The 24,852-nt window shown below is 40.2% G+C and overlaps 2 protein-coding genes and 1 pseudogene across 6 annotated transcripts in view; all 3 read left to right on the top strand.

Moving 5' to 3' along the window:
* LOC139373719 (homeobox protein Hox-A3a-like) overlaps positions 1-24,852 on the top strand; it is a 35,908-nt gene that overhangs the window by 1,949 nt on the left and 9,107 nt on the right. The window contains exons 2-3 of one of the 5 annotated variants that reach the window (XM_071114616.1): positions 6,581-6,688; positions 24,612-24,672. The gene's annotated coding sequence lies outside the window, so the exon portion shown is untranslated. Of the gene's footprint in view, positions 1-6,580; positions 6,689-12,938; positions 13,020-22,136; positions 22,243-22,831; positions 22,968-23,121; positions 23,214-24,611; positions 24,673-24,852 lie in introns of those variants that run through there. The other 4 variants (XM_071114621.1, XM_071114617.1, XM_071114619.1 and 1 more) reach the window with 4 other exon arrangements.
* On the top strand, positions 3,493-5,918 carry LOC139373720 (homeobox protein Hox-A5-like; annotated as a pseudogene).
* Positions 14,443-17,253, top strand: LOC139373721 (homeobox protein Hox-A4-like). The gene is made up of 2 exons (XM_071114623.1): positions 14,443-14,906; positions 15,440-17,253. The coding sequence occupies exons 1-2, from the start codon at positions 14,492-14,494 to the stop codon at positions 15,775-15,777; spliced, it is 753 nt and encodes a 250-aa protein (XP_070970724.1). The 5' UTR covers positions 14,443-14,491; the 3' UTR covers positions 15,778-17,253.

Below are 24,852 nucleotides of genomic sequence, written 5' to 3'. Positions count from 1 at the left end.
TTAGAATATAGCCGTGCTGCTACTCCCCTACACTATACAAAATCTAAGGTATCTGAAATGCTGCTTGAACAGTTTTGTCTGTTACGCACGTAATACATCCTATGTAGCTAATGAAATTTATGAGCAAATAAAACTGAAGCATCGTGACATTTTACTCACTCATCAAGGTTTGAAGCTGCATTTCAAATTGTTAGCATTTTACCATCTGGAGAGCACGCCCTGCTCTGTGCGCCACAAGCACGCACACAGAGTCCCTAATCCTGATTATTTTCTCTCTCTCTTTTTTTTTTTTTTACAGACACTTGAGTAGAACGCAACTAGTCCGGTCCTTTTTTTTTACTCTCGCACTTCCTGATTTGCCCCCTTTCCCTGGGTGGGATAATTTCTTGGGAACGTTGTTTCTATTGGCCATTGATGAATCAGATGTTAGCTCTTAGACTCCCTAACAACCTCTTTAAAGCCACAATCACAAACACTACCGGACATTCTAAAGCACAGAACCTATCCTTGCTCCTTCCAACATCCGGAGCATGCTTGTATGCGCTCTCAAACTATCCCTGAAATGTAAGACCAGGGCTCGCATACAGGGCTCCTTTAGACACCGCTGTACACATCTGGTCCTGAGTGCAGCTTGTTCCTCGGCTACTGCAGTGCCTAAAGGGGCCCTATTACCGCTGTGAGTCTGCATCCTTCGTACAGCGTACTTATCCATCACGCAGTTAGTGCCGACGCTGTAAACTGACTGTGTGGGGCGTCGTATAGCCTAAATACGGGCCATCGTCTTTTGGGGACTATAGGAACCAGAGGTCCAATGGATTTTGGATAACTAGGGCCTTCGTTGCCAAAACGAGACTACTGTAAACCTGCAGTCGCGTGCCCCAGTTTCTAGTAGCCTAAATAGACGTTCCAGATTAACTGCACCATTTTCCGCTTACTAGCCACGTCTCTTTTGTAAGGCTATATTATTAAAAAAGTTATCGCTCTGCCTGTCCTGCCTGTGCACTAATATAACCCTGCTCCAGCTATAGAGTCACATTCTTATCAACTATTATTATAATCATCACCACTTCTCCGATTTTAGTTTAGGCCTATATACACTTTATCTCTACGTTACACCAACAAACCAGCAACTCAACACCGATGAACAGCAGCTATAATCAAATAGTGCTAAATGAATGTCGTCATATGTTTGTTATTGTTATTGCTTGTATTGATTGGGCCTGCATTATTATTACTTCTGCTGTTACCGATATAGGTCTTTCTTCATATCATATTTCGAACCTAATTTTAGATTGTCATTACGTAGTGCCTTATTTTTGTATTCTGAAAACTTGACAACACTTATCACTTAGCCTACTTCTTTCGCTTCCTCACTCCGAGGACATTATTGATAGAAGGAAATGGGTGTGGGGAAGATGCCGAGCAAGGCCAAGGGAAATAATTTAATTTCCCCTTTGTTATTTATCCATGTAAAATGAACGAACATTCCTACACAAAAATATCAAGTTTATTTCTCCTATCGTCAGACATTCTTTGAAAATGTATCTTCTAATCTGTGTTTAAATTACAATATGTGTTTAGATTACAACATGTGTTTAGATTACAACATGTGTTTAGATTACAACATGTGTTTAGATTACAACATGTGTTTAGATTACAACATGTGTTCAGATTACAACATGTGTTTAGATTACAACATGTGTTTAGATTACAACATGTGTTTAGATTACAACATGTGTTTAAATTATGACATGTGTTTAGATTACAACATGTGTTTAGATTACAACATGTGTTTAGATTACAACTTGTGTTTAGATTACAACATGTGTTTAGATTACAACATGTGTTTAGATTACAACATGTGTTTAGATTACAACATGTGTTTAGATTACAACTTGTGTTTAGATTACAACATGTGTTTAGATTACAACATGTGTTTAGATTACAACATGTGTTTAGATTACAACATGTGTTTAGATTACAACATGCGTTTAGATTACAACATGTGTTTAAATTATGACATGTGTTTAAATTATGACATGTGTTTAGATTACAACATGTGTTTAGATTACAACATGTGTTTAGATTACAACATGTGTTTAGATTACAACATGTGTTTAGATTACAACATGTGTTCAGATTACAACATGTGTTTAGATTACAACATGTCTTTAGATTACAACTTGTGTTTAGATTACAACATGCGTTTAGATTACAACATGTGTTTAGATTACAACATGTGTTTAAATTATGACATGTGTTTAAATTATGACATGTGTTTACATTACAACATGTGTTTAGATTACAACGTGTTTAGATTACAACATGTGTTTAAATTATGACATGTGTTTAAATTATGACATGTGTTTGCATTACAATATGTTCTGAAAATTGACTTTAGTTATCCATATTTGCAAAAAAACTGAAGCAAAATGTATATTATTGTTATGCCATTCATGTTTTCTAGAGATGAGGCTATTCATTACACACAGCTGCAAGATTTTATGCAGATTTTTTTTTGTGCCTAATTATCTAATTATCATAATTCAGTCATAATTTGTTGATCAAAACCTGGGTTATTTTCATTCAGACTTCTAAAAGTATTTATGGAATTTCACTTGAGGGGTGAAGTGTTGTCTATTGAGACTACTGTATTGTAGCCTACTTTCTGTCGTCATCTAAAAGAAATGTACGTTGTTTCAAATGCCACATTTTTTGCGTATCTAACATTTAGATGACTGCCTTTCTATTAGATTGGATCATAACGGCAGGTTGTGACGGCTCTATGCATATCAGTAAACTAAGCTTCACCTGTAAAATTATTATTAGTGATAAACACATTTGCAATTTTTTCAAATGTCCAAAGAGTTGATTCATATAGGATACTCCAACATGGTTTAACGAAATATTTAACCAAATTTAAGGTTCTAGACAAATATTTTTTTATATATATTTTTCTTGTACTTGTTTTTTCTTGTACTGTACGTGTTTTATTCCCAACGCGACGGTTAATGATGATAACATTGAATACAGATTTCTCTCTATACTCTATCAGTGGAGAGGTTGCATATTCAGTATACACTGCGTTTCTTGTTGTATTGTTTGGGGAGACCATGCTTTTGCCGCAATGGTCGTTAACCTCTGAACGACCCCGTTCGGAGCCCACGCCTCAAACACTGTCGCAGGCAGTGCCAGACTGCGACCAGAAGATGGCGCGCGACGACAATCCAAGAGACGCAACCCGGGCCCCGCGAGCGCCCTGCCTAGGCGCATACCCAGGCGCGCCTCCCTAACATCCCACCAAGATTTCCTATTTGTGCACGAGTTTACCTCTGGAGGTCATCAAGCAGGATTTACGACTGGTCAACAAAAGCACGTGATTCTCAGCCGTACCCCATATTTGGGTGCCTACGTAAGAGAGAATCAAGTACATGTTCTACTCATTTCCATAATTCATCATAAATTGTGCAAGGGTGCTATAGAACGCGCAAAACCATCAAGAGCCACAAATCAAGTACACACGTTATTACTTTCTCCACAAAAAAGCAACAAATACCTGCTAAACAACAATATTGGAATTATCAACCAATGAGCTCCTATTTTGTAAACTCATTCTGCGGTCGCTATCCCAATGGCGCGGATTTCCAGTTACATAATTATGGAGACCACAGCTCTGCAAACGAGCAATACAGGGACCCCACGACCATGCATTCCAGCAGGTACGGTTATGGCTACAACGGGATGGACCTCACTGTCAGTCGCGGTAACGGGCACTTTATGGCAAGCGTGCGGGCACAGGGCTACTCCCCGAACCAGTCGGTGGCGACAACAACGTCCTCGGTCGAGACGCCCAGGTACACCCAGCCCGCGAGTGCCACCGAGACGACGTCCCTCTCGCCTCCACCTGACCCGCTCCCGTGCTCCTCCTCTGTCGCGAGCTGCTCGTCTCCGGTCAGCGAGTCTCAACCTCAACACCGAGACATAAAGAACTCCATAACGAGCCCCTGCACGACCCCGAGTTCGAATGGAGGCACGCTGTTGAACCGGTTGTGTGTGTCCAAAGCGTCCCCCCTCCAGGAAGAGAAGCCCGCGGGAAGGGCGCAGACAACTTCCCAAAATGTCACCGACGGTGCCCAGCCCCATATTTACCCCTGGATGAGGAAACTGCACATAAATTATGGTAAAACAGCTTTGTATTTTGTTTAGGTCGACGCTTGTGTTTGTGTTTTGTACTTGATACAGCTCGTCTAGTCTCTGTTTGGGTTTGTGGTGTGTGTGGGGATGGTGTGCCCTATAGCCATTTTAAGATGTGCTTGTTGCCATTTTCGGAGCTCAAAAGTATTTTCCCAAATCATTATATGAGAGAAAAATCACATCTATTCGATATTTTATTAATGGTAGTTTTAAGGGGCGTGTGTATGGGCGAGATTTACGCCACCTGTTTAACTGCATATTGTACCTCAGGCGTTGGGGAAATAATTCAACGTGGCATGAAAACACAGGACATGTTCTTCTTACCAAAATGCAGGAGGTGAACATTTTATTTAAATATAGGATGATAGGTTTTCTTTTGCCATTATTTCGGATTATTCTATACTTGTATGGTATTTTTATAAGACACACTTTGTGAAATTGATTGGCACTTCCACTGCGTTTTAAGGTGTATGTGAAATGTGTGTGAATAGTGTATAAAGGTGTGTTTATGTGGATTAGGCTCCATGGAAGAGTGATCAGTAAAATCTATTTCCGTTAGTAAACATTATTATGTAGGTTGCTATTTTGATTGTGGGCTCATGGTTGCATCCTGTGTGTGTTACCACCAGACAGTCTGACCGGACCAGAGGGGAAGAGGGCGAGGACAGCCTACACGCGTTACCAGACACTGGAGCTCGAGAAAGAGTTTCACTTCAACCGTTATCTGACCCGCAGACGGAGGATCGAGATAGCGCACGCGCTCTGCCTATCAGAACGCCAGATCAAAATCTGGTTCCAGAACCGGAGGATGAAGTGGAAAAAGGACAACAAACTAAAAAGCATGAGCATGGCAGCGGCAGGGGGTATAGGTTACCACCATCCCTGATACTCGGTTCCCCGATGAGCACTAATAAAATAATACAAAGCTTAGGAAAACTTCCCATCATGTCAAAAGCCCAAGAGACTTTCCGAGGGCTTCTTAGGACAGTGAACATCCACGTGTCCATGCAAGCTCCAGCCTTTAAAAATAATTTCCTCTTTATTTATTTTATTTTGACCATGATAATGCTTGTGTGAGTAAAAAAAATAACTTGCGTTCTGTAAATGTTTGTGTTAAAGGAACAACCAATGGGAAATACATGTTTGTTTAACTTATTTCTTGTTCAAAATTGAAAAAAATTAAAGTTACCACAAATAAGTCTATTAACTATCCAATAAAAGATGTGTAGCCTATTGCACTCATAAAACAGTATAGAAACTCAAATAATTAATGACTTGATAAGAAATGTAGTTGCTTTTGTGTATAGCCTTTGTTTTATATGTATGTATGTAAGTAGGCCTATGTATTTATTTGTTGAATGTATTGTACCAAACTCAGATAACTTGTTCCTTATTGTAGACAGACTTAATAAGCCTTATGTGATTGTTGTGCGTTGTGAACACGTGATGGAACCGCAGTTCTGACCCAGTGTGTGTAGCTGTGCCTATGTATCCTTCTTTTGCACGAGCTGCTGTAAAGTTGTTTCACCTGGCGCATCTTCTTAGAATGTGTTTCTGTCTTTTGTGTGTACGTTTTTTCCTCCTTAGTTTGGATGGGAAAGGTTACATAGTGGATCCCATCGCGTAAGCGCCATCGTGATATAAGCTTTTTGTAAATGTTTTTAAAGAATGACTGGAAAATTAAAATAATATTGTTATGGTGATGCTGATTATAATAAACTTTCTACGGGAACAACAGACTGTAAATGATTTGTTATTTCGATGATTTCTTCATGTGCCTAGGTGGTAAAACGCATGTTTGTATCGCTCAGAATTGTCCAACATTTTAGTTGTTGAATGCAAACTTCATAGGCCTGCTGTAACTTGTTTTTGTAGGTCAAGACTATGCCTAACTGAAATGCAGTCCTGAAATGTTCGTTTTCCCCCCTCAGTGTAACCCTTTCACCCCATTGATTGCATTTGAAACTTAAAAAGCTACACTTTCCCAGCTAGTTTCAAGGTCGAGAAAATCAACAGGTTTCTATATCCGCTTTCTTTACTCACCTCTGCACGTGGGTCAAAAGCGGGTCCTAGCCAGTGACCTGCTCTAGGGGCTCTGCGTCCCGTGTGCTCGAGCTCACTACTCTCATGAAATCGGTTCGAGTTTTCTTTATTAAACTTTATTAGGCCGGTTCCGGCCTGACATTTGGGGGCCAAATGAATGGGGGTTTTGTCTATGCATTAGATCGTAAAAATCATCTAGAGCGCGGCCAGATAGGCTCACTGGCCATAAACGGTCACGTGGTGGCCATTAAAGTAAGTTTTATGGTTTTGGGGAGTTGACAGTATATTGCACATAACATATAATCGCACTGACGCGAGGCTTCGTCTGACTCTCTCCTTGCAGGCTGTAAAAAGTGTTCCTTGCCCGTTACAGCTGCTCCTCGTTCACCAGAACGCCTCGCGATGGACCCTGCGCACCAGACTCACATGAGGAGAGAGCTCCTGTCTCGAGGTAAGTTTCTGCCTCTATTGCCCTTGGGTAGCCTGTAGCCTTCCATTCCCTTGGCTCCGAACAGCCACCCTGTTCGAAACAGCATTATGATTGTATTCGGACGCTCTATTTGTCCTTATTAGCCTATTACGCTAATTTGTCAGTTGGTTATGAGCTGAATACTGGTCTTTCTCGGCAGATGTTGGCCAGGGTTGGGTCCGGCTCATGGATATTTAATTGCTTCCTTCCCAGTGGAACTTGTTTCCCTCCATCTGTGGTGAAACTCATAATCCATTACTGCGTGTGGGATAATTATGCTTCTGTCCACTTCCACCCCCACAAACTTCACTTTTTAGTACGTTGTTTTTTCACTTCCTGTATAACACAAGGGAGGTCATTTGGCCTCTTCATAGCTATTCATGTGCTGGACAAGCCAAAAAGCTATTTGAGCTGTTTTATGCTGTTTGCATTGTCATTGCTTAACTGAAATATGTTTGTATACAGAACTTGACTATCATACAACACTTTCGGTATAATGTTTTTTGGTGGGTGAGTGGGAAGTTAAAGCACAACTTAAAAACTTTGGAGCTGCAGTTGTCGCTTTGGTCAGGTTTCCTCATGTGTTCCATAAACACACTGTAGAGTAAACACAACACATGACAAAAAGCAGCAGGGCCACATTTAAAAAGGAATTCCGTTTTGTGTCAGCCACGTCATTTTGTGTTTTGGGGTTATAAAGTTCAGTTGACCTCTTGGAGAGTGTCACCCTCGCTGCATGGTGACCTCTTTGCAGAGCCTGCGTCCGTGCGGAGGTGGTCACTCAGATACCAATATCTCCAGGAAAGGATAGATTTATCAAAGTAGCCAATTTGTAAATGCGTCACAAAAGTGTGTGCAACTTTTGTATTGTGACGCATTTTCACAATCACAATAGTTTCCTTTAGATTGCGTTTTTTTCGTTTGCTGGGAAAACTGCTCTGCATCAGTTATATTCTAGTACGCAGCTATGTGTCAGGCCTATTTGATGTGTATAACAGTGTTTTACTGTTCGACAGTTATGGATTTCTGACTCCATTTCCATCGTTGTGTGTTGCTCTTATATGTTGACAGATTTAAATTAGGCCTTTATCATGTCGTGATGATTAAAGCATTTGGATAATGGGTGCAGTGCCCATGTCTAATTAAGAAGTACATGCTGGCCTACTGTATGTAGAAAACATTCTATTTGAAGTATCAGAAATGGTTATCTAGCCTTTTTTTAAAGGTTTCATAAAGTCTAAAGTCTAAATGAGTTCTTACAGTCTATTCATAACCTTTTTTTCATCGGTGAATTCGATTTCAATCAATGTAATCTCAAAGTATTTGATTGAAATTCAATGAATACATCTGAAAAAATAATTATTCAAAGGACTTTATATCAATACATCGATTGAATTCAAACTGATAGATAGCCAATGCAACGAAATGTAACTTTATTTCCATTACAGTTTGTGGTGTAGAATAAGTAAAACCATTATTCTATGCCATTATCATTGTGACGTCTGGGGAGAAAATTACACCATTGTTACACAATTAAAATGTCCAAATCGGGGTCCCTTATGCGTTGCACAGCAAGGCAGACAATGCCAGGCAGAAAAAAAGAACCGTCCCCAGCGCGCGGTTCACCGCGAGGTCAGCCATAGCAGAAAGATAAATCTGCATCCTCCCGGAGCCACCAGCAGAGCTCGCTTTAGGCCAAGTTCAGTGTCATCCGCAGCCAGCTTCTGATAGAAGGAGAACACACGCGCACGTACACACACACACACACACACACACACACACACACACACACACACACACGATAGTAGGATAGGACACACATATACTTGACCGGTTTGCTTGCCTTAATACATACACATTGCAGTGGCAAAATAACATTTGCATATTACATTCGTTTTTTTTGTTGGATAGCCTGTGGTACATTTGAGCAGTATGGCATAGTAGGTAGATGTGAGGCACACAAAAGTATGAAGGACACACATGCATCCCTGAGTGGTTTGCTTGATACAAACGAATGAATAACGTAAGTTGTTCTGGATAAGAGGGCCTGCTAAATGACAAAAATGTCATTATAAACTGGGTGGTTCGAGCACTGAATGCTGATTGGCTGACAGCCGTGGTATATTAGACCATATACCACTGGTATGACAAAACATTTATTTTTACTGCTCTAATTACTTTGGTAACCAGTTTATAATAGCAATAAGGCACCTCGGGGGTTTGTGATATATGGCCAGTATACCACGGCTAAGGGCTGTATCCAGGCCAGAACAGCCCTTAGCAGTGTCATATTGACCATATACCCCAACCCCTCGGGCCTATTACTTAAATATAATGTACATACTGTATTAGAGGTATGCAGAGCGGTGTGTTGTAACCAAAACCCACAGAGAGACAGTACAGAGATGCAACTACAGTTATTCTGTTATAGGCCTGCCTTTATTGTTACTATAGGATACCATTAATTATAATATTCATGAGAATAATTACAGTAATGATAACAGAAATGAATATATAGCAAATACATTTTTCGTCCTGAGCAGCCAGAAACCTCGCCTGGGCAGCACAGCCTCGCAGGGGTGGGACTGATGAACTCGAGATAGCGGGGAAGAGGAGGAAAAATTGGGGTCAAAAGTTTACCCGCTGAACAAGTCTCCTTCATCTGTTCAACCGGGGCCTGATGCCAGCGTTATAATAGCGATCTTGACTCTCCACACAAAAGATAGAATAGCTTTGAATTACATATGTTTGACGGTGCACTCCAGGTGAACCCTGAAAGCGGGGTGACCCCGAGTTAGGGACCGAGGGGAGTGGACCCCCGCCCGTCCCCAGACCCAAGATTGAGTGGCCAGCATTTTATTAAGGCTGTGGATTGGTGAATTTCCTTTGAATAAATTGCATTGGTTATGTTTAGGGACCAGGGCAAAATTAGCATTTTGAGGATTGATACTCTTACCCCGGTCACAGGGTGATGGGTAGGCTATGGCCACAGCCCCCCAAATGGAGCCTCCGGACTCCTTAAAAAACATTTAGCCTTTCTCTCGCTCTGCTAAGCAACACGTCTTGTTTTTTGCCTTACAAAAAGTCACCCACAAGTTGATTTTGGTTACAAAGAAGAAATATGTAAAAAAAATATATATATATATATTATAATAAATGAAAACCTTGAAGTGTTATAAACTTTTCTGAATAAGAACAAAAACACCGTTATAATTGTATTAGGTTTTGAAAATGCGTTAGGCTTTAGGCTATAAAGCTTCTAAAGGGATGGAGCTGCATAAAGAGATCGAACATAAGCGTTTTCCTTTCCCGTAAAACTAGGAGAACATGAGCCCCATCCCCATATAATTCTACATAAAAATTGCTAACCCAATGCGCGTTCATGGGGATAATTTTTCTGAAAATATGCATCTAGCCTATATTGTAATAGATACAATTGGTTTTCAAGACATGGCAAAATGTAGGCTAATGTAGGCTATTTTCCTAAAACGTCTAATGAAACTGTGCACTCGAAATTGTGAGATCTGCCATAGCCATGTCAGTAACAATTTATTCCCAAACTGTTCATTCATATTTCGTTTTGTTAAACAAACAAGTGGCCTATTATAAAATAGCCTAACTATTGGTTATTCAATCTTTATTTATTTAAAAAGAGTCAAGAGCTAAAGGAATAATATGGTAATTGGAGGTGTGTCTTTATCATAAATAAATAAGGAAATAGCTCCCGCAAGTGATCTTTTTCTTATAGGATAATAACGAATTGGGTTATGGCACAATTCTAACAACTGTTTATTGAAGAAAATTGAGTATATGTTCTGTCGTATAAATTTAGAAGATACGGACTGGGCAAAATAGTATGTTATGATAACACAGACCTAACTAAGGCCTTGTTGTTCTAAACGTTTGTGTATCACTAAAATCTCCATAAAACACTAGCTTGATGCAGTTGCTTTTGCTTTGATTTATGTCCTATTTTTAAGACGACAACTTAAACAACATGTTCAAAGTAATATACTATTTCACCCACCCCTCTTCCTCTAAAGGTGTGTTGAATGTGCAAGGAGCTCTGTTGGTGGCCTTCCTGTTTGAGCAAACATATCAATATATCGTTATACAAAACTCACAACATGTTGCATGATGAAAATCCTTATATTTGCAACAATAATTTGCACCCTTACCTTTACCACCTAGTGAATATTTTCCTCTGCAGCCTGGTCCTCCTAACAGACAAGGGGCCTTGTAGCAACCATGTGTGATCAGTCACTATCATCAGAGCACTTTTCTTACTGTCTACATTTACAGCACTGTGTCAGTTTGATATATATATTATATTCGTTATATGTGGGAAGGACAGAAGGCGTGGCAATACACTTCTTTCTCACACATTACTTTAGCAAATGAATAGCAAATTTATACCTAGACTTTTTGCTCTTTTGCTAATGAACTTAGATGCCTTGGACGAGTTTTATTTAGAATAATTGTTACAGAAACGTTGCCATAGCCTGAGCCTGATTGGTACCAGTCCCATATTTATTAATGCTTCTTTTTTTGATATTGTGAATGTCAATTTATCATATTTCACATTTTCCATCTAAAATCGTTAAACACTGAATGTGTTTGTTTATAATAGCATATTTATGTCGCTGAAAAGTTTATTAGATCATCACGTTTGAGAAGTGTCAAAATAAAACTTGTGATTTTACCTAAGTTTAACATTAGGTCATAAAAAAACATGTTAAACTTCAGAATAAACACGTTTTCCCATCTCAAGATGTTAAATAAAAAAACGACTATAGTAAGTGCAAAAAGCAGTGTATTAAACGCAATCAACTGCAAATAGCTGTTAAGCATTACCGACTTAGCCGGTCTCTCATGCAAGGGTAGGCTACTGTATGGCTAGAGAGTGGATAATAGCCAACCCTGCCCATATTTATATAACACACTGTCTGTACATTTCAAGTTTCAAGTTTTCTTTGTCACATGCACAAGTACAGTGAAATGGTTCAATTGCTAGCCCTTCCCAACAAACAATGCAATATTTAATATAAAAAATACAACTTTTTTTTTATTAAAAAGAAGAGAAATAAGAAATATGAGACAGAATTTTTGTTGTTGTTGAGAATGTCAGCTAGATACAGGGTCAGTGTTAGTAGCACATTTACAATGTGCAGGGATACTGAGGTAGATGTGTAGCTTCCATGTAGGCAGGGATCAGGAGAACGTGACTGGTAGCAGGATACATCATATGGCAGCACCATAAGTGGTGGGTGGGTGTATGTGATTTAGATATCAAGTCAAGTATTCTTACCTTGGATATTATCTTGATAGATAGGCTCTCAGGTGGTCTTGGCTACATGCGTTCTGGAGGCCAGATCTACAGAATAAAATATCCCCCCTTGTCATTCACGATGAGTTACAGGTGCAGAATACATTACATCGTAACCTGTCAACTTTGGCTATTTAGATGCGTAGAATGCCATAGGCCTATATCTGACAAAAATACAAATCCCATAGAGATGGCTTTCGTTTCCGTCTTATCCATACAAAGCTCGGAGCAGGACCTTGTTTGAACGGGAAAAACAGGAGCCTAGGTGAGCAACAATAACATAAGCCTAACAGTATGATACAAATTGAATAAATATACATATGTATATCCTTCTAAATCAAACCTTGACAAGGATACACTGAAGCGTCCCTTCAGTTGGCTAACGTCGCTACAGGAGTGCCACAATCGACGTAAGTCTTTTTAAGGTGGATTTACGTGGGTTTTGTACTGTTTAAAATATATATATATATTACAAATTATTATTATTTTTGGGGCGCTGTTGGGTGCTGACCCGTACTAAGTGCACCGTTATCTCAACAGAGTCGAGTAGACCCGAAAACCGAAGTCCAAGTCCGGGGTGAACTTCAGGTTACTGCGTCTAACAAATATGAAAATGTCGCCTCTTTGGAGAAGGGCCTTGTTGTTTAACAAAGACTGTCAATGGGCAAGATTAATCAGAAACAAAATGGAAACGGTGTCACTTTGGGGTCAGAGAGAAGTTATCGCTGTTTAGGGGAGCGAATAGAAAGCGGGAGCGAAAAAATAAAAAAAATGAAGCTGTCAATATTTCCGAAGTTTGGCCTCCCCTTGTCACCGCGCACCTGGCCTTCTTCACGTGGACAGTCGCGGACACTTTCCCTAGAGTTGTTCGTGCAGTTGAGGAGGCTTCCTCGATATTTTCACCTCGGATTCGGAATAGTGAGATGGAGGGCAAGCAGGTCGTGGAAATGGCAATTGACAAGACACTGATGGCACAGAAGAGATACGGTCAGGGATGCTGCTATTATAAACTGTATATAATTGCACTTTTGTCATAGTGAAATGAAACGAGAAGTGTGTTTGGTTAATTGTAGGATACATGTTCGTGAGGTTGAATATATTTTCAGGTGATGGTTTGAATATTGTTATTTTAGGTCTAGTTGTTTATTTCAGTTGTTTGGCATTGCACTTATTAATAGTATACTATATTTATGATGATTATGCCCTTAGTCTTATGTTGTAGGCCTAATTATTATCTGACATCCACCTCAATAGTTTAAAATGCTGCACAAATGATGGGTGTTTATGTTGGATATTTGAGTAAAGTCAACAACTAACCCAGTAAAGTCAACTAAGTTAGTTATAATCAATCGCAGGCAGTTACTTCTAGAAATGAGTCGTATAGGCCTATCTTTGTGCTTACTGACAAGCTCTTTGTCAGTAGACGGTGCGTCGGTAGATAGGCCGATGCATGTTGATCACTTAATTTTGTATTGAGTTGCATTTCATTTCAACACAAGTGTTCACTTCTCATCTACTAACATCATTGCAAATTCGCAACCGGTGATTTGGGCCTTCTTTTGGCCTTCTTTTAAGATGCCATCTTGTATATGATGTATATGATGAGCCAAATAAACTATTTGATGATACAATTCAAATGCATAGTTATCATAGGTTTAAGTGACAATGTGTACCGCAGAGCCGCGTAACTGCGCCCAGGCAATGTTTTATCTTTGCTTCGCTTTTTGTGTGTGTGTGTGTGTGTGTGTGTGTGGCACAAATCAAGTTAAATATTTGCCTTCCTCGATTGTGCGTGCACATAATCTGTCACTCTCTAGTCTCCAGTTCACGATCAATATCAGTATCTATGTAAACACATTTACATTCCATTTAATTTAGTTCATCACCATCAGTAAAATGTTACAATATAGATTTACATTTTACGAACGGAATTACCAACTGAGAATTGACTAGAAAGGAAAGCATCTTGGAAAGGAGTGGATTGGAAAGGCGCTCCAATGTCATCTTTGACAGAAAATAAGACACGTACAGTTTGCTTGTTTCCAAAGAGCCCATCCTTTTCCTGGGCAACAGTATGAGATACCCAACATCATCATCATCATCCTCCTCCTCATCATCTCCTCAAGGCCGTGGTCTACTGTGGGTTACTGCTAAATAAAGGGGTTACTTACTCTAGTTGAGTCAATGTGGTAAACAACTGCCTTGATACTTTTTTCTTTACCTATTTTGATTAAATAAGGAAATCACCAACGTAGGCTAGTCTGAGACATTTTCGTTGTGCCAATGCCAGGCTTTCCATTGGTTCCTGTTTACATGATGCCCACAGGAGACGCGGTGATTGGTGGCGGTTTACACGTGACCAGACAACTTTGTACATTTGACAGAGAGTAGGAGGGTTTTGTAGAGATCAGAATAACGACAGAGCGATAAAAATTAGTATTGTTGCACTTCACAAATTAATGATCATGAGTTCATACTTGATAAACTCGAACTATATCGAACCTTCCTTTCCTCCATGCGACGAATATCAACAGAACGGATACATCCCCGCCCCTACTGAGTACTACGAACGGCCAAAAGATTCGGGCTTTCCCCATCACGACGAGGCGTCCTATCCGAGGTCAAACTACACAGAACCGAGCTACGACTACGGTAATGTCCCTAACAACGGTCTCGACGATTTCACCGACAGGCATCACGCACAGGCTCACCCCGTTGCCCAGAACCATGCCCCTCGCCTCAACCCAGTCCCAGACAGCGGTGCCGTGGCGGACGTGAGCAAAGACTGCAGCCTCGCCACTGAGTCTTATTCCAGCGCACAGAAGGGAAAGGAAGTGCCGGTAGTCTACCCCTGGATGAAGAAGGTCCATGTTGGTGAGTTATCGCCACGTTTAAATACCGGAACCACAGAGCAAGCCACCACTGGAACGTATGCACGCCCATTGAGGCAGCACTAGTAGCACCCCTTACAACGGCAATTTACGACCATCGAGCAGCGGGGTCGGTAATTAAGAACCCTCATAAATTTTATTGCCTGTGTTTGTCTGCCGGGGCCATGTGTCTATGTTGTCTTTTAACTAGAACTATACCTCCATGGCTGGACCCCAGCCAAACTGTAATATACAACCCCGCCGATTTTGTTAATCATTTTCTAAGGCTCGATTTGTCCCTGGATGCGAGCGCTTGTACACATGGAGTCTCCAAATTAAGGTCTTTCTATGCAATATAAATTGAGGCGAAACCCCCAACAAAACATCGTAGGCTTTATACCCCCATTAGACTACCAACGAGCCTTTATGGAAAACAACAGTTGTAATGTATCCAGTGGAGTTGGTGTTTGAACTGTAGTGCTTCATGTGGCAGTAACAACTGCTTGCTTGTATGTGTGTGTGCTTGCTTTTCTTCAGTCAATGCTACTTACAATGGAGGAGTGCCCAAGAGGTCTCGCACTGCCTACACCCGCCAGCAGGCTCTCGAGCTGGAGAAAGAATTCCACTTCAACCGCTACCTGACCCGACGCAGGCGCGTGGAGATCGCGCACACGATGTGCCTGACCGAACGTCAGGTGAAGATCTGGTTCCAGAACAGAAGAATGAAGTGGAAGAAAGATCACAAGCTGCCGAACACAAAGATCCGCTCCGCAAGCTCAGCCTCGTCATTGGGAGCACAGCAGCAGCAACAACAGAAAATCAAAACAGCCACGCACCAGCAGCTTGTTCCCACGCCTTGCACCGCGAGCCTATAGTGATGGAACCCTCGCGCCAAACCAACAGACTGAGAACAGAACACAGAAACTGAATTTTGTGGCCCGATTCTCGAGTATGGCCCCCATGGTATTACCCCATTCCCTTGGCCCTTGGGCCTGTCGCGTCCTTTCAAAACCATTTCCCCTCTCAACCTCCTCTTTCTGTTTGTTCACTCTCTCCTCATTATTGAGCTCGAAATCCGCCACGTACTGCCCAAGATGGCAACTGAAATGTATGTACTTGTTTATTAAGACAGAAGGTTAACGCACATTCAAATGCACCACAGGACCTTGGATTATATGTATCATTGCATAGAATAAAAAGAAAGAGAATGAGACGAGAGATATGTGAGGACGCGTTTTTCTTTTTCTTCTATGCAATGTTTTTGTTTATTCTCGTGGAAAGTTTTAATATACTTGAAAGAATGACGATGTTTTAGGAAAGCTCGAGTGCCCGGTCTGAGACCTATCACGAGGTTTAGAACGGGACAGGGTAGTAGTTAGGGTTTAGCTCGTGATGTGTGAATGAGTTGGTTTACTGTTGAATGTGTTATTAAGTCGTGTAATGTCCAGGTGACTTTCACCCCTAATGTACATAGACAAATCATAGCGAAGGCACAATACTGAATCCATTTTGTCGGCTAAAAAAAGACAACCTCGTTTGTTTGTTCGTGTAGTAGTGTAGACTCGTTTCATCTGTGATAGTGTGTCCCTATTTTGTGGTGTGATCTAAACTGTGAATATTTGTATATGTTGTTTGATTAATGAACGGTGTAATAATGTATTGTAGTTTAGGCACATGCAAGAAACGTTTCCCGTGAAATAAATATGTACTTCAATTGTATGGCTGATGTTGGTTTGCATATAATATTGTAAGATATTTCAGAATAATATGCATTGAGTTAGATCAAATTTTTGAATGCTATGGTAACAATAGCATAACTTGTCTATAGCGTATGCTTATGCCAAAGGCCGCACAAAGGTTGTGGATGATTTAACAAGGCTCACAAACTCAATACGCATAGTGCTTGTTTCTTTAACGTTTAATGACGTTAGACTATTCCCAAACAGGGATTGAAACCTTTGAATGAGCTAGCCAGTGCTTCGAATGTGCATTCGTAATGAACGTTATAAGAAATACAATTCACCTAATTATGATAGCTGTGCTGGGTGTTCAATTTTGCTTTGTTTGTCCACTTTCGTTTTTTCTGGACAAAACAACTCAGACCAGTGATATTCCAATGGGCAGCACCTAAAACGTCAGTAAATATATACAAAAGCCCACTCCTTGCAAGTTCACAGTCCTAAGACATTCAGTCAATGTAGTTTCACAGCCAAAGACGCACAATTATCCAGAAATATCGTTGTGCATAAAGTGGGCATAAAACTCCAATAACATTTTATTTTTCACCCAGATGCATCTTTCTCAGTGGACTTTCCAGATTGCTATAAAACTGCTATTAAACTAAACAAGTTGATTTACGGGCCATGTTTCTCTGTTCAACATTGCATACACAGTTAACACAGTACAAAACTAAATCGTGTGTGCATATTTGTTAATAATCTGTAAACTACTACTATAGGAAAGTATTTCGAAAGTATGAGAGTGTTGCAAATTGAAATAGGATATTACTTACTACCATAATAATACATGTTCCACAAACCTTATGTAGCCCCATAGAGACCTGTTATATTCTAGGGAAGTATTTGGCCACACATTTGGCTGCTCCTGTTTTCGTTTTTTATTATAAGGATAATGTGCATTTTCTTCTCAAACCCTAGTATACCAGCGTGTGTTGGTCACTACCTGCTACATCTAAACAATCAGAGGGTTCAACGAGAGGACACATCAGTATCTGACCAATCATCGACTAGCAGCACTCCGCTTGACCTCTGACCTTACGACACACAATGTCCAGTCCTCCATATATATATGTATATATATATATTTGCCCACGAGACAATGCGGAAACAACATTTTTGTGAAGGTGTGCAAACGTGCTGTTCATTCACTCAAAGTCGTCTCTACTGCTATTCGTCCCACAAACGCCTCTGTCAGATCATGAGTGCAAAAGGAAGATTGAGATAGAACACGCTTAGAGCTATTAGAAAAAAACAACTTTTCCATTTACTGTAGCTATAAAAGGGACCTCGTTGACCTCTCCAAAGGATCTACATTATTCTAGTAAATGAAAGCCATTCTTATAATTATGGACTCTAACATTGAGTTTCGAGTAGATATGTTAACGAAATGAAAAAACAGTTATTCAAGGCCATTATTATTGTTCGCCATAAGCAGCATTTTGTCTATGTATCTGACTTTACAAGCATTCATAATCCATCCTTGATAGACAGAAGCGATTGCTATGTATATATATATATATATATATATATATATATATATATATATATATATATATATATATATATATATATATATATATATATTATATAAGTAGGCCTGAGTGGAATGTTATAGCATATGCATAACAATCAGCGTATTTTCTTATCAAATGGCATTGGGCACAGCAGGAAAGGAATGCGTAATATGGCTACATTTCGTAAACTCCATCTGAGCTTTAAGTGGATACAAGTGCAATTCAATGTAATGCATTATGGAAACATTTTAAATTACACAGAATTATCTTGCCAACTTAGTCTAGGCCTTTTCTGTGCCAGCAGTTGGCGTAGGCGTGGAGTTGAGAAATTGCCATTTTGTTTGATTGGCACAGGTTTTACGCAGTCTCTCACGATGTCAAGATAGTTAAATTAGACATTTGTGCTAATTTAATACCCGAATAGAGGTCACCCCCAATGTACTACATTTTAACTCACGTGACGTATTCAATAATGAATGCCCTCGGGTCAGAAATAGATATGAAAATCGGCAGTATTTTCATTTGAAATGATCCTCGGCAGAGCACGAATCAAATATTCCTCTCGCTCCTGTCCGTCCGTTCCCTGGTGGATAGAGCCCATGTTGTCTGATTGTGAGTAGATTTGGACACTTTCTGTTCTAAATAACTTGTTTTTCATTTCTTTACATAGCGATATGTTAAAGGTTGAGAGCAATGTAACTGTCCACGTCATTGGTATTTGGTTGTGACTGATTTGTAACAGTGTATATTCAGCTGCTGCTTTGTTATAAGGCTTTCTTGCTCCCCAGCATCAACCTCCTGTTAACCCGCAGCTTTGTGGGTTAGACTCTGCTAGGAGACTGGTTCCTTGTGGCAAAAATGCGTAAGCGTTACCGTCAAGTAGCAATTTAAAAACTTGGAAACTAAATTGTTACCTGGAATCTGAATATTACTCATATGAAGATGTACTTTTTCAATAATAATAGACTATATGAGGCAGTTATTATGGTAGGATATGGCATTCAACTTGTGATCAAGGCTCACACCCAGGCGTTATACACAAGGCGCATCAGCATGTGGAAAAGTACAAACTTCTGCATAGCATCTGTGCTTTTCCATAATATAACATTTCTGGCTAAATTTACCCTAAAATGACTCAAAAGGAAGAGGAGGGGATACGGAATTGCAATGTGGCAGCAACGAACTTTTATAATTCTGAACATTTAATTGATAAAATATGAACTAATACCCCGTTGTTATAGGACTGCTGCGATTGACAAAGCTGTGCAGTGAGACTTCTTGTTCGCTTCTGACCTGTGGCTTACATTCAAGGGTGTAGAGCCCAGAAATGCCACTTCGTTAATTGAGCATAAATAAAGTAGGCCTAATTGAAAATAAACACTGCAATGAACTCAAATGTATATTGGCATTGGACATAAGTGATCACAAGATTACCTTAGAGCAACCCAATGACCCTGAGCAAGGAAGAGGTTCCATGCTTTTTGCACACTCAACTTACTGTCACATTTGTCTCTGATTGTATAAATAAAGTTGCGTTGAAATTAATTGAAAGGATTGTCAGATTCTGGTAAAAACAATGCATTCACGTGGAAGTAGTACAGTAATCATTGACTTTATATTCCGTTTTCATGAGGTATAGATAACTGTTTTCAAAGTATTTTGTAAAAATACATTTTTATTAACAATTTATGTGCATGTTAACCCATGTCTGGTCTTGTGAGCCACACATGCACAGTTTTAAAAGGCAAATATCAGGCTATTGTGCATGAATGAGTTGTCCACATTATTGAATGGGCGCCTTAAACAGAGAAGGCACAAAGAACAATCAAGAACTAAGTTAAACATTAACAGATCACCATCCTGTCCACGAAAGACTGACTTTAGGCTATAAGGCTGTTATTGAACATTCATGTAACATACAATATAAACATGTGTAATAACGATAAGTCTAAAAATATATTCAAAATGACTTTGAGCGGTTAGTTTTAGTTTTAGCTTGCCAGAGGCTAGTTTAATTAAATGTGCCATTGGTAATGTGTAGGCCTACTATTATTGTTAATATTATTAATATTATGATTATTATTATTATTATTATACAGCATTATTATTGCTCTGAGGTCAAATTAGGAAGTTTAGTCTCTTGTTCTTACCCTAAAAGTTTTATAATCAGCTCTTCAAAGCACTAAATATAACGTTAACCTATCAAAAGTGGCAATTGAAATACATTTGAAAGTATTACAAAAAAAAGTCAACATTAATACAATTTTATTTCTACAATACGTACTGAAACAAACCAGCAGAACAGAAGTCAGTCCGTGTAGTCGTGTATAGCGAGATCCACCGAGGCTTCTTTGTCTTAGCTTGGACGCCAAGCCAGTTTAAGGCGTTGAATTTCGCATTAGCCTTGATGTTGGTCAATGTAAACCCCTGAGAAAGAGTTATCTTCTGCTGAGTGTATCGGTAACCCAAGGCTCGCTGTTAAGAGCTTCAAATGTCAACATTGTGGGGAGATATGTAGCCTATAGCCACCGCCGTCTGGCGAACACCCAAAGACAGAGGGTGTGGAGAGGTCGACAGCTCAAGTCCTCTTGGTGGCCGGGGAATGTTGGGAGTTTGATATATCTGAAGAAATAACTCAGAAAAAGTATAAACAAAGAAACTAACCAAATGCTGTAATAGGCTAATTATCTTGTGTGGTTTTTATTCTTGATTGCATTTTGTATTATATGTTCGGTTATTTTCTATAGTATTATCACTAGTGTATAGTATTACTATAGTATTATCACGGATTATTGGAACTAGCTCTCAAATCAAGAATTCCACTGTACGGTTTTACACCTGTTGAATTCTGTGCAGTGGCGAATAAACTTTGAAACTTGAAACTACTGAAAAGGACAAACACCCATCCTAAAAAGTATCCAAAACTTTCCCAGCTGAAAACGGAGGTTTAGCTATGTTCGTAATTGGTTTTGTAGTCTCCATCCTCTCCTTGTTTTTGACCCCAAATAACTTCACACTCGACTCTCTGGGCCTCGGCTTGGGTCAGGAAAAAGTTCAGGTGCGGTGGCGAAACCCGGCATGGGAGAGAGGGTCTGTTTTCCCTCCACGGTCAGCTCCAGTCACAGACGCTCCCCGGCATGCCATGCATGTGCACTCTGAGCTGGTGCAGTGGTATGCAAATCTGGCCGAACTAGAACAGAGAAAGACATAAATCACATTTCTGTATCACCAAAATGTATCCCAAAGTAAAGGCCTTTCTCTGAGTTTAAACGACGTCCCCTCTTCACATAAAAAAAAACAAAAAAACAATTATGCTAATCAAATCTGATTCACCCATAATTTTAACCCAACATAAATCATAAAATCAGAACCTCCTCACTCCCAATCTTCCACAAAGTAGTCTGAAAGGTAAACTGATAAGAGATGGTCCCCTCCTGCTCGGATTTTAAAAAGTTTAAACGGCTCAAGTTGTAGTTTGAGAAGACAAAGGGTGGCGTGGTGTGGGAGTGGGATGCGCTCCATGTCCGCTTGACGTGATTAATAGTTCTGGTGGAACATTTCCACGCCCGCTGCTCAGTGTTGACAGAAAACAAGCGCCAAACGGCGCCGAGAGAAGGGCTGCTCTTCCGGACAAGGTTTAGGCTGTACCCGGGAAGTCTAAAAGATATAATGTAGTGGGCCACCATACCGTTCATAACTTAAGTTGTGGGTCTATTAGACATTGCAGTAGAATATACATTTATGTCAAAGATAATTATTGTCGATGACCCTCATCTCATACGTTTTCATGTGAACAAGAAGAGTAGGCTAGTTGCCATATTACCACCTGATCCTTCCCCCTCCCCATACTGGGATTTGAGTATGTCCTCTGCGCAAACCTATAATTTCCACCATCACTCAACTGGCGGTAGGAAATGCGTAAGAGCTGCAGGTTGAATGGAGGGTCGCTGCACTGACCAGGGGGGTAAAGAACCAGCTCATTGCGCTTACTCGTGCACCATCTCCTCTCAGATCAGCACTGACTGACTAACTGACACTCACACCTCCCGGCTACTGGGACGCACACCTTTACGCAGCGTTCGGACAGGTAACTATGAGATATTTGATTTCGATTCCGCCGCCAGTATGTGGCTATTGACTGAGTGAGTGAGTGGGTGAGTGATTGGTTGTATAGCTCTAGGGTGTGGGGTGATGTATAGTGGAGTGGTGGCGATATTGAGCGCCTCTGCACACTCTGCACACAATAGCACCAGCCATATCTCTCTATAAAAAAAGAAAGGGGTGACTCGGGTGTTGAGTGAGCAATCCGCCACCCATAAGGGGCTTCCTTGAGGAAAAGCCCTCTATCTATCTCACATAGTGAGAATTGTCACACCACCACGCCAAACACATCCCTGGCTTTACCCGTGGCCCAAGGCTAGTTAGCCTAGCATCACAGTATTTTACATCGGGTTTAGCGCTCTCTGATTACGTTAATAGGCACTAAATATAGGAGCCTTCAAAACTGACAGAACACACACGCCTCGGAATCAGGTGAGTTGTGTGGAAGTAGAGAGGCACTGCGAGAGACCTGTCCCATCGTACATTGCAGTCTCATGTACCCTTCTTTTTCCTCCCTCTAAAGTGATCCGTTTTCCTCAGGGGCAATGACTGCCTCCATGAATGATTCACGGGCTCAAATAAAAGGGATTTAAGTTGACGTGGTGTCACGTGAGCAGGGCGCATAATACAGCGCGGTGTTATGGCACCGGGAGAAAACCGGAGCCCTGGTCTGGCCATACGATGCTGATTACGCGCATCCCCCCACTTTCCGTGAGTTTAGTCGGGGCTTTGTAGACTTTTGCTGAGGAGAGAAAGAAAGAGGGAACGAGAAAGAGAGAGACAGGGAGAGAGGGAGGTTCTTGCTTGTTGTGGATGCTATTATACTGCTGTCACGGACGGATATGTTTTTCCTCGCGGACAGAGTCAGAGCTTGTGCTTGGGGATGATGGATTTTATTTTGAGGTATTTCCGCCGATTGTTCATTACTGTCGTGAGTTATTGCCGCGCGAGGCAGAGGTCAGTAAGCAAAAAAGACTCCATGTTTGTGTCGGGCTGGAAAATAAAACTGAAACATTTTGAAAGAGTATATATTGTCATGTTGTTAGAGATATCGTCGATTTTCAGTGTCAGGCTACTAAAATGAATTATACTACATGAAACATAACTTCAGTTATATTTGCTTCACTATCCTGTGTGAACATTTTAGCTTGGCTTCAAAGTCCTCACAACAATTCCCCATCCCATGGTCTAGCCTTACTCCATTGGTGTTAATATTCACAATAAAATATAGATTTTTAAATGTTTGATTTTCAGTTTCATTTTGATCAGATTCCTAGCTCAGAATAGTGCAGACACTCAAGTGTTTAGCTAGAAACCCGTATGAAGTTCATGCAGCCATAGCCACAGATAGCCTACATCAGATTTGCAGTTGGCCTAGATAGCCGTTTGTAAATAAACCCAACCATTTAAACCTCTGCTGGTTAGAAAATAAGAAAAGAAAACTGAGGTGAAAGCAGTCGTGACGTCCTGCTCCGAGGAGTAATTCATTTCCCTATAAAATACATCAATTTGTGGTGTTAAACATGGGTTTTCTCGGAAAAGGATACATCAAGTTGAGGTACATAAAAAGCGAAGAAAGGCTTTGGGGTTGTGCGGCTCTGCCACGGAGACGAGGATAATGGTAGACGGAGTGCCATATAGGACCGCGCGGCCGCGCTGAGGTCACGGCGCTCGGGTGTGATTTATGGGCGCAGGGACTTGGGGCAGCCATTGCACGAGCGCTAATGACTATTCGATCCAATTCCAATGGTGGACAAAAATACACACAAAAACAAAAAAGCTACAAAAATGATTGTCCAAGCTACTTTTTTTGTTTTCTGGATAGTTTTTTTTTTGTAACATTAATGTTGAAATATAAATGTGACTGTTTTGAAATTTATTATTTTTATTACTAGCAATAATTTGATTAATAAGATAAAAATATGTATAATAATGTGGTTATTAAGTTTAATTTAAAGAATATTCACTAACTTTGTTGCACAACGAACACATAGGATTACAATATGATACAATATTTACATTTGGACACAAGATAGGTCACATTAAAATTCTTTAAACTACTCGGCTAAAGCCTATTATCGTAAATTTGTGTATTTACTTGACTGGTTTTGGCTGCTAATGTTGAATTAATTTATTGTTCAAAGTAATTCGACTATTGTTAGGCTACTTTGTGTTTTCATTAGGCCTAGCCTACTCTCTTCTGGAAATATGATATTAGCCTACTAATATATTATGCACATTGTTATTATTGATATGAACTTAGCATTTACATGTTAGGTGGAATATTGGACCTATAGGTTTATTAAGGAAAAAACAGGTTGGCTAAAGTAACGTGGATTTGAAATTTTCTTTCAGAATTCTACCTAAATAAATCCCATCCATCCTACGGTCTTCACGAGACCCTGCCCTGCCTTCGGTAAGTCCATATTATGTCCTCATTGATTTCTGTTAGAAATGCTTGATGGTCATATCCTGATTCAATTCTAATAAGTAGCACTGAGACGCCTACACCAGCACACTCACACACAGGCCTGTACACACACACCCATAGCCTGTAGACTTCCTATATAGCTTATAGTGGTGATATGAAACGCCT

The sequence above is a fragment of the Oncorhynchus clarkii genome, chromosome 18 (genome assembly GCF_045791955.1).
Source record: "Oncorhynchus clarkii lewisi isolate Uvic-CL-2024 chromosome 18, UVic_Ocla_1.0, whole genome shotgun sequence".
Classification (NCBI taxonomy): domain Eukaryota; kingdom Metazoa; phylum Chordata; class Actinopteri; order Salmoniformes; family Salmonidae; genus Oncorhynchus; species Oncorhynchus clarkii.
Note: the sequence above shows the minus strand (reverse complement) of the source record. Positions and strands in the feature narration are given on the sequence as shown.

Coding starts and splice junctions, on each gene's coding strand:
- LOC139373721 (XM_071114623.1), top strand. CDS start 14,492: ATGATCATGAGTTCATACTTGATAAACTCGAACTATATCGAACCTTCC. Junction 14,907..15,439: donor GATGAAGAAGGTCCATGTTG/GTGAGTTATCGC, acceptor GCTTTTCTTCAG/TCAATGCTACTTACAATGGA.